This window comes from Trichechus manatus, unplaced genomic scaffold, assembly GCF_000243295.1.
Source record: "Trichechus manatus latirostris isolate Lorelei unplaced genomic scaffold, TriManLat1.0 scaffold00030, whole genome shotgun sequence".
NCBI classification, from domain to species: Eukaryota; Metazoa; Chordata; class Mammalia; order Sirenia; family Trichechidae; genus Trichechus; species Trichechus manatus.
The window spans coordinates 1,758,996-1,769,414 of NW_004443966.1; the positions used below are offsets into that span (position 1 = coordinate 1,758,996).

At 40.8% G+C, this 10,419-nt stretch overlaps 1 protein-coding gene across 5 annotated transcripts in view; it reads right to left on the reverse strand.

The window, feature by feature from the left end:
* Nucleotides 1-1,091: 1,091 nt before the first annotated feature.
* The window catches only part of NEDD4 (NEDD4 E3 ubiquitin protein ligase), a 115,771-nt gene continuing 106,443 nt past the window's right edge, over nucleotides 1,092-10,419 (reverse strand). For 2 of the 5 annotated variants that reach the window (XM_004374594.2, XM_023729653.1), the window contains 5 exons: nucleotides 9,450-9,509; nucleotides 9,255-9,362; nucleotides 8,477-8,573; nucleotides 2,711-2,783; nucleotides 1,092-2,215 (listed from right to left, as the gene is read on the reverse strand). In XM_004374594.2, the coding sequence (XP_004374651.1) occupies nucleotides 2,113-2,215; nucleotides 2,711-2,783; nucleotides 8,477-8,573; nucleotides 9,255-9,362; nucleotides 9,450-9,509 (441 nt within the window). In that variant the 3' untranslated portion in view covers nucleotides 1,092-2,112. Of the gene's footprint in view, nucleotides 2,216-2,710; nucleotides 2,784-8,476; nucleotides 8,574-9,254; nucleotides 9,363-9,449; nucleotides 9,510-10,419 lie in introns of those variants that run through there. The other 3 variants (XM_023729655.1, XR_002823761.1, XR_002823762.1) reach the window with 3 other exon arrangements.

Consider the following 10,419-nt stretch of genomic DNA (forward strand, 5'->3'; position numbering starts at 1 on the left):
TCCTTGTCTATTAGAAGTCATTTTATTTTTAAATGAAGAGATTCTTCTTCAGGATTGCATTCGGTGTGCACAACTGATCTGTCTAAATCTGATGGTCAGCACAAAGCATCTTCTGGTTGTAAGATATTTTACAGCTAACAAAGCACTTTCCATACCTCTTCTCTCTGGAATTAACAATCTTGCCTAAGACTGAGGGTGGGCATGATTACTCTTCTTTGACAGTTGAGGAAATAGGAACCCAGAGAGGTGAAGCAGGCTGCTTCAGTTGACACAGCTGTAAAGTGATGAGCCTAGGACCATGCCTGGTGGTCTTGCCCGAGTGCTGGCTAACGCAGGTGAAGACACAGTGCACCACGAACTGCGAGCTGCTTTTCCTAAACCAAGCAGGTGCTGTGGTGTTTGGAGGTGGTTTTGCTACTCTGTCACAAAAACTAGGATCTTTACCAGGTGTTGACAGGTGCCTATCATGTGGTACCTCAGCAAGCTCAGCCAACAGACAGAAGCACTTTTTACAACTCTAATATATATATATACACACACATCTATAAGAAGATTCATAATATGTATTTAAAATATATTTCTATATTACCAAGACACTATATTGGGAAATAAGTTTAATTTTTTTCAAGAGCATTCTCTACTCGTATAATTATTTCAGGAAAGGTAACAAACCAGGAATAAATACAGTCTGGGCACAATTTATCTCTGCAGGTGTCCTGGAAACTACAACCCTTTCCCTTTTGCCTTATTCTGCTCACTCCCACTTTTGACTGTTTACAGATTCCTTTACACACTGGCACATTCCTGGAGGATGAGGACTGAGCGATGTTTCTTTGAAGCTGACGCCTCTTACACGGGGGGCCTAGCCCAGTGCTGTGCACATTGCAAGCATTCAGCGCACATTTGCTGAATAAATGCATATGGTTTTTATAAACATCAGTTTGGCTGAAGCTGGATTCTACCTGTAGCATTTTGCTAAAGAGTTTTGGATTTGTAACAAAACTTCACTTTCATAGTAAACAGTATTTTTAAAAAGCGTAAGAAACATGGTAATAAATTTAATACAAATTATGCATTGTAACTACTCTTTGGTTATTTTTCAACAATTTTTTTTTTTTTTTTTTACTAAAGTGAAGTACTAAAATATAAAAAAGCAACTACAGAAATTAGCTTAATCTGTAAACATAATAAACCCTGTAAACGTGTATTTACTACTTAATTGTGCAAGTGTGAAGAACGACTAGGAAGGGCCAAGTACTGTACGCTGAGCTTTGTTCTTCAAAGCGACTTAGAATTCCTGCTTCATGGGGCTTTACTTTAATGTTTGAGGAAGGAATTCTTCTAACCACACGAAAACCTGAAAACGTGGTGACTTATGTCAAGGAACCATAAGGATATATAGGCAAGAGGAAAGCTTCAATACTTTTCACTCATTGTGGTTTTGAACTTGATTCACATATCTTATGAATCACTTTGTTCAGTAAAACTACATATTAACAAAAGTCAAATACTTTTAAAATGAAGAAGTAAACAGTTTTCTGCAATTGGATCAGTTGACTAAAAATATAGGTAACACACTTTACAAAGTTTTTCCACAAATCTGGGCAGTAAGGTGCGTTAGGCATGTCTACATTATAATAAATAGCTGCAAGCAGCACTAAAGAGATTGCCGTTGACTCAACAGTAACTTATTTTTTTCTCCAAATTTCAGTTTTTCTTCTCAAGAAGCATCCAACTTTTCACACATAACACTTATCACAAATATTTCACAGTTAGAATTTCAGTAGTTTAAGAAAGAACTGCCTGGCAATTGCTGTAAAAGAGGTATATGTTAAGAACAAAACTCACTACTTCAGGACACAGGACTTGCATACCCTGTAGTGTGACTCTGAAGATACAAAGAAACAACCGTGTAAATACAATGCAGTATGTAAAGTGACTGAAATGACGGTTAAGCTGTCATACTCCGTCTCCTCATGCTTAGATATGATTTTCTCAAGTATCTGGGAAGAATCAATGGCCAAGTTTTTAGGAGTTCCCTGGAAAATTTAAGTGAAGATTTTGTTTCTAAAACATTTTGGCAGTAAAACATGGTAGATGGTTATGTGTAACCTAATCAACCCCATCAAAACCCTGAGTGTTCTCAATTGCCATCTGAAGTTTATCCCATAATTCTTCAAATGATTCATATGGCGGCAAGTCCAAGCGATTGAAGCTGAAAGAAGAGAGAGCAACTGGTTATGAGGGTCACTGACAAGGCGAGTGTCACCGCGCAAGACAGTGATGCTCATGTCTGTGATGAGGCCACGTTCCACACCAACAGATGCCTCATCCCCAGGGGAGAAGACACAAAACTGGGCTCTGGGCACGGACTCTCCATGACTCCTTGCTGGATCTTTCTGCACCCTCCTCAACATCCAACTGGCTGGGTTCCTCCGCCATTTTAACCTCCAAAAGTGAATGTTCTGGCCTCTCTTGGGACAGCTCCACGCTCATGCCTTGAAGGCTACATATGGTCAACAGTTGAGATGGGCCTGTCCAATATTCAGCCACCTGGACTTCAAGACCAGGTCTACCTGATAAAGAAAGGTCCATCCCTGGGTTACTGCCGCTGCCTCCTCCTCACCCATAGCTGCCACTGACATATCACAGAGGGGCCAGAACTCCCCCGCCGCCTCTGCATCTGGACCACCTGTTAGCAACTGCTTACCAGGTATGAGCTCTTGGTAGCTTGTCAGGGGTACCCCACTGTTCAACTGTAAAAGACTGTGGTCCATTTGAGCCTAAAAGAAAAAAAGAGTTTCTCTGGTTTCATGTACTCTATACAGGAATCCCTAGGCATTTCAAAACTCACTTTTTCCAGTTTTTCTAATGGAAACTAATTTGGTTCTTTAAACTCAAAAGAAGTGAAGGCTGACCTGTGCCTGCTGGCTTCATCGTCCAGCCTTAAATGAGTGGTCCCCTTCCACCAGTCCATTTTTACCACTACCCCACTCTGCCCTGCGGGCAGCGTGTCTGATGATACTTTTTTTTTTCCTCTAAATTTTATTTAGTTTGTTGTTGAGAACACACAGCAAAACACACCAATTCAACAGTTTCTCCATGTACCATTGAGTGACACTGATTACATTCTGAGCTGTGCAAACATTCTCACCCTCCTTTTTCTGAATTGTTCCTCCCTCATTAACATAAATTCACTGACTCCAGTTTCCTATCTAGTTCTTTGAGTTGCTTTTGTCAATTTGATCCCATACAGATAGTTCTTAAAAGAGCATAATGCTCAAGGCAGACATTTTTTAGTAGTCAACCTAAACTACTGTTTGCTTTTAAGATGACTTCAGGAGATGTTTTTGGTGTAAGGTTTAAAGATTATCTCAGGACAAGTTTCAGGGAGTCATTCACCCTCCATGACTCCACAAAGTCTAGAGTCTATGAGAATTTGAAATTCTGTTCTGCATTTTTCCCCTCTGATCAGGATTCTTCTATGGAATCCTTGGTCAAAATGTTCAGTAATGGTAGCCAGGCACCATCTAATTCTTCTGGTCTCATGGCAAAGGAGTCAGTTGTTCATGGAGGCAATTAGCCACACATTCCATATCCTCCTCCTATTTCTGACTCTCCTTCTTCCTCTGTTGCTCCAGGTGAACAGAGACCAACTATTGAGCCTTGGATGGCTGCTTGCAAGCTTTTAAGATCCCAGGCACTATGCAACGAACTTGGAGGTAGAAAAGAAGCACTAAACACGTTATCAGGCAATTAACTGGGATGTCCTATGAAACCATGACCCTAAACTTTCAAAGCAAGGAACCAGATTTTGCTGTTCCTAGCCCTGCGCACAACTGTATTCCCATATTCTGTTCCCTTCATAGGTGCACAGAGAAAATGCGCATTGTCTTTCTTTTTTGAATTGTACTGAAAATGGCCTTAATTTTTTCTCCTTACATAAATAATACAAAAGTCCCTGGGGGGGCGCAAACAGTTAAGCACTTGACTACTAGCCAAAAGGTTGCCGGTTCTAATCCACCCAGAGACACCTCAAAAGAAAGTCCTGGCAATCTGCTTCCAAAAGGTCACAGCCTTGAAAATCCTATGCAGCAGTTTTAGCCTGCACATGTGGGATCGCCATGAGTTGGAACTGACTCGACGGCAGTGAACGACAACATAAATAACAGGTGTTTGCTGTAAAAAATTAAAGTGGTACAGAAAAACACAGTGAAGGACGTGAAAATCGCCTCGGAGCCCACCATCTTGGTACACAGCACTAACTTCTGGGTGGACATCCTGTCATGCATCTTTTTGTGCGTGTGATCATGTTATACACACATGCTACTTTTTTTAATATTATGGATACTTTTAAAACTATCTTTTTTTTTTTTTTTGTGGAGTTTTCACTTAGCTCTTTGCTCTCTAATTCTCAACACACCCCTAACCAGCCAGGTCATCAGTGTTAATAATCCAATATATAACCTGCCATACTTTTCTGTCTTCTGCTGTTGTGTTAGGTGCTGTCGAGTCGGCTCTGACTCATAGTGACCCCATGCGCAACAGAATGAAACGCTGTCCAGCCCTGTGCCATCCTCACAAATCGTTGTTATGCCTGAGCCCATTGTTACAGCCACTGTCTCAATCCATCTTGTTGGGCATCTTCCTCTTTTTTGTTGGACCTCTATTTTACCAAGCATGCTGTCCTTCTCCAGGGACTGATCCCTCCAAACAACATGTCCAAAGTATGTGAGACATAGTCTCACCATCCTTGCTTCTAAGGGGCATTCTGGTTGTACTTCTTCCAAGTTAGATTTGTTCCTTCTTCTGGCAGTCCAGGGTATATTCAGTATTCTCTGCCACTACCATACTTCAAATGCATCAATTCTTCCTTGGTCTTCCTTACTCACTGTCCAGCTTTCACATACATATGATGCAACTGAAAACACCACGGCTTGGGTCAGGCGCAGCTTAGTCTTCAAGGTGACATCTTTGCTTTTCAACACTTGAAAGAGGTCTTCTGCAGCAGATTTGTCCAGTGCAATGCGTCGTTAGATTTCCTGACTGCTGCTTCCATAGGTGTTGACTGTGGATCCAAGGAAAACGAAATCCTTGACAACGTCAGTCTTTTCTTCGTTTATCATGATGTTGCTTATTGGCCCAGTTGTGAGGATTTTTGTTTTCTTTATGTTGAGGTGTAACCCACACTGAAGGCTGTCGTCTTTGATCTTCATCAGTAAGTGCTTTCAAGTCCTCTTCACTTTCAGCAAGCAAGGTTGTGTCATCTGCATAATGCAGGTCGTTAATGAGTCTTCTTCCAATCCTGATGTCCCGTTCTTCTTCATATAGTCCAGCTTCTCGGATTATCTCCTCAGCATACAGACTGAATAAGTATGGTGAAAGGATACAACCCTGATGCACACCTTTCCTGACTTTAAACAATGAAGTATTCCCTTGTTCTGTTCAAACGACTACCTTTTGATCTATGTACAGGTTCCTCAAAAGCACAATTAAGTGTTCTGGAATTCCCATTCTTTGAATGTTATCCATAATTTGTTATGATCCACACTGTCAAATGCTTTTGCATAGACAACAAAACACAGGTAAACATCTTTCTGGTATTCTCTGCTTACAGCCAGGATCCATCTGACATTAGCAATGATATCCTTGGTTCCACATTCTCTTCTGAATCTGGCTTGGATTTCTGGCAGTTCCCTGTTGGTATACTACTGCAGCCGCTTTTGAATGATCTTCAGCAAAATTTTACTTTTGGGTGGTATTAATGATATTGTTCAATAATTTCCACATTCGGTTGGATCGCTTTTTCTTGGGAATAGGCAGAAATATAGATCTCTTCCAGTCGGTTGGCCAGGGAGCTGTCTTCCAAATTTCTTAGCATAGATGAGTGAGCACTTCCAGCGCTGCATCCATTTGCTGAAACATCTCAATTGATGTTCCGTCCATTCCTGGAGCCTCGTTTTTTGCCAGTGCCTTCCGTGCAGCTTGTACCATCGGTTCCTGATCGTATGCTACCTCCTGAAATGGCTGAACGTCGACCAATTCTTTTTGGTTTAGTGATTCTGTGTATTCTTTCCATCTTCTTTTGATGCTTCCTGTGTCGTTTAATATTTTCCCCGTAGAATCCTTCACTATTGCAACTCAAGGCTTGAATTTTTTCTTCAGTTCCTTCAGCTTGAGAAATGCTGAGCATGTTCTTCCCTCTTGGTTTTCTACCTCCTGTTCTTTGCACATGTCATTATAATACTTTACTTTGTCTTCTCAAGCCAGCCTTTGAAATCTTCTATTCAGCTCTTATTACTTCATCATTTCTTCCTTTTGCTTTAGCTACTCTACATTCAAGGGCAAGTTTCAGAGTCTCTTCTGACATCCATTTTGGTCTTTTCTTTCTTTCTTGTGTTTTTAATGACCTCTTGCTTTCTTCATGTATGATGTCCCTGAAGTCATCACACAACTCGTCTGGTCTTTGGTCATTAGTGTTCAGCGTGTCAAAACTATTCTTGAGATGGTCTCTTAATTCAGGTGGGATATGTTCAAGGTTGTACTTTGGCTCTCGTGGACTTGTTCTAATTTTCTTCAGTTTCAACTTGAATTTGCATATGAGCAATTGATGGTCCGTTCTGCAGTTGGAACCCTGGCCTTGTTCTGACTGATGATATTGAGCTTTTCCATTGTCTCTTTCCACAGATGTATCTGATTTGATTCCTGTTCTGGCAAGGTCCACGTATGTACTCACCGTTTATGTTGGTGAAAAAAGGTATTTGCAATGAAGAAGTCACTGATCTTGCAAAATTCTATCATGCAATCTCCGGCAGAGTTTCTATCACAAAGGCCATATTTTCCAACTACTGATCCTTCTTCTTGGTTTCCAACTTTCGCATTCCAATCACCAGTAATTATCAGTGCATCCTGATTGCATGTTTGATCAATTTCAGCTGCAGAAGTTGGTAAACATCTTCAATTTCTTCATCTTTGGCCTTAGTGGTTGGTGCGTCTTATAATCATATCCAAATGTATGTGTGTATATAATTGCCAGAAACAGCACAAATATACTTAATATTTGCAATATTAAAGTTTCTCTCAAAAAGCATTGCGTTTCACACATCACCCATCACCGTTATGTTCACTTAAAATTTCAGTACTGCTGTCACTGGTTGGCTTCCGTAATATGGAGTCATCATTACAAATATTTTTGTCTCTTGATTCACTCACCTAAACAATCCATCATAAAAATCCCTCTAAGTCAACTGACATAAACTTAACACTATTATGGGCTATATAATATTGCATTGTAATATTAACATTTTGGAGCAACACATTATTAGGCCAATTAACTGGGATATCCAGTGAACCCATGAAAAAGTCAGCTTAGCAGCTACCCAGGCAGCCATCCCTGACCTGTAGTTCCTAGAACAATTCTGTTCTTCTTACTTGTTGCTCTGAGTAAGTCTCCAACCTTAGCTAGCCCTTTTCAAAACAATGTGTTCTTACTGATAGCTTTGAAAAGTAAATGTCACCCCAATAGACTATTAACCATCCTAAGAAAGCCCGCTATGATCTACTTCAGAAACAGCACTTTGTTTTTTTTCAAAACACACCTCTAGTGTTATGATGTAAATCAACAGGAAAATAGTTTGAGAGGATATACAGAATTTCACTTTATAGGAAACTGCATGAATGTTAACTATTCTGAATCTCAAGAGACTTGGGCAGTGTGGCCCCCAGTCCAGCCTTTCTGCAACAGGCTGAAGAGATCCTCCATCCCTCCACCCCAACTAAAAAAAAAAATTCCATGATCAAACAAGTTTTAGAAACTTTGCATTTTATTTTCTTAGAAAAACAAGTCCCAAAGAAATCTATTTAACTTTGCTTAGTCCAGCACTTTGCATCCTACCAGAAAACTCCGGGTTTTCTGTTGTACACTCGTTAACATTCTGTGGGACCTTAAACGTCGCCCTGAACTACACGCAGCAGAGGCCCTGCTTTTCTGCAGTGGAATGCACAGTGGGGTAGAATCTGAAGTTCAAGAACAGAAACAACTCAGGATACTGCATATTTCCGGTTTCCCTCTTTACTGTCTGATTAAACAACCAGCTGCCTTTGAGTCACTTCTGACTCACGGTGACCCCATGTGTGTCAGAGTAGAACTGTGCTCCATGGGATTTTCAGTGGTTTTTCAGAAGTAGATCACCAGGCCTTTCTTCTGAGGCACCTCTGGGTGGATTCAACCTCCAACCTTCTGGTTAGCAGCCAAGTGCGTTAACCATTTGCACCATGAAGGACTTCTCATCATCTGATTCGAAAATGTAAGTGTATTTTGGCCTACTTCTGTGTATCTAATTACATTGTTAAAAAATCTTAATTCTTTTTTTTAAGATAGATGTTTATATAAATGATAGAAACGTAAAGAATAATCAGCTACAAAAAAGGCAATTGGCATCCCTCCCTTTTCTTATGATCTGTGGAAGCTCCTCACCACACAGTTCAGCAAATCCATTCAAAGGCACACGGGACGTGCCAGTGACAAACTGGAGCAAGCGTATTCTTCTTTCTGAATCCATCATTAAAACAGCCTGAATAAGATAAAAACAGCGTTCAGGGACAATCTGTCATTGGAAAAAGGTAACAGAGTTATCCTGAGAAACGTGCTATAGGAACTGAGTTATAGATTAATAATCACTTGTGAAATCTGCACGCTTCTTTTAGTTAAATTTGTGTTTATGGGTGGTTTGCTTATTTCTTGGTTGAAACTTTACTTCTAAGGCTATAAGGCAACTGTTTAGAATGGGATCATAGCATAATAAAGTGACAAAAATACCTCTCTCAGATGACTCGCGGCTTTTCAAAAGTCGCATTTATTGATATTATTGCATGGCATACAAATTTCTTTATAAAACAGACAATCCCATTGAAAGGGGCCAGGCAGGAGCCCCAGAGAATAGACTCCTGGTTAGCATCACAGCTCTGTGAGAGGCTTTTTCCTTTATACGGAACCAAGCACCTATCTCATTGCCACTGACTTCATGCTGAACCTTTTACTTACTTATCTACAAATATGGACAGAGCATGAGGCCATACCCAGAGGGTAGATGTATCAGTACACGTCTTAGTACAAAACCAAAGGGAAGTTTTGTGGGGTTATATATTTTTCTGTATTATCCACATATAATCTATTAGTGTAGATGATCAAGAGCTTACTTTAAATACGACTGAATCTATCAGAAAGTAATTTACGAAACAGAGCTTTCAATCACCTTCCAGAACCACTGTACGACCTGATGGTTTGCACTGTAGTTGTTCTTATACTTCGTGTGTTCTCGCCAGTCATTCACATCCACATCTGCCAATCCACACATAAGAAGCTACATAAATCAGAAATGCCAAACTGTAAACAAGAAAAATAACAGGTACAAAATTCCTGTTTTAAAATGAAAATAGTCTTTTCTTACCTCTAGTTCATTTTCATCAAAAATTTTGATGAGATCCTGTGGTATTAGTTCAAAAAACCCCTAGAAGAAAAATGCGTTTAAAAACCTGGTTAGCACGGTCAACGGACAGTCCTATGCTTCAGCTCCTGGGTGCTACTGGAGAAATCCCATCTCCGTATAGATTTCTACCACTACAGATTCATGGGCTTTTAACTCAACCAAGACCTTGGTGTTGGCAAGACAATGTATGTGTCCATAGTCTGTTCTCTCTCGCTTATTCCTCAAACTGGCCATTTTAAAACATCCCCACACTTCTCAAGCCTCCTTCTCCTCCGTATCGCCCCTTCCTTACAGCAGGTGATTTCTATTCAAGAGAGAAAACAAAGGCAATTATGCCAGATGGAGCTCTCTCGACCTGCTGCACCTCCACATACTGACCAGCACCAGAGACCATCCAGCCTCCTTCCCACCGCCGTGCAGGACAGCAACCAGCTCCCTTGTCAGGCTGGTCCCTCCATCTGGGCCTCTTCTGCTTCCTCAGGAGGTCCCCTCACTAAACCTCCTTCTCTTAACTTACTCACTCCTCAGCCATTTCAATTTGTTCATGTCATATCACCTCAAAAAACAAACACAAAACCAAACACCCTGCTCTCCGTCCCCCACAGCCAAGGTTCTTGACAGTGTTATGCACTTACTGAATCCACCTGTTCCCCTTCAATTTATCCTGTACCCCACGGCAAGCTAACCCCAGGCCTCTGCTGCCTGAGACTGTTCTGGAAAAGTCAGACACCTTGTGGCTAAATCTAATGAACCCTTTCTGGTTCCTTATCTTATCTGACGTCTCTGCAGTAGGATATTGGTGGGAACACTTTCTCCTTCCTTATCCTGACGTCTCTGCAGTAGGACATTGGTGGGAACACTTTCTCCTTCCTTATCCTGACGTCTCTGCAGTAGGATATTGGTGGAAACACTTTCTGGTTCCTTATCTTAT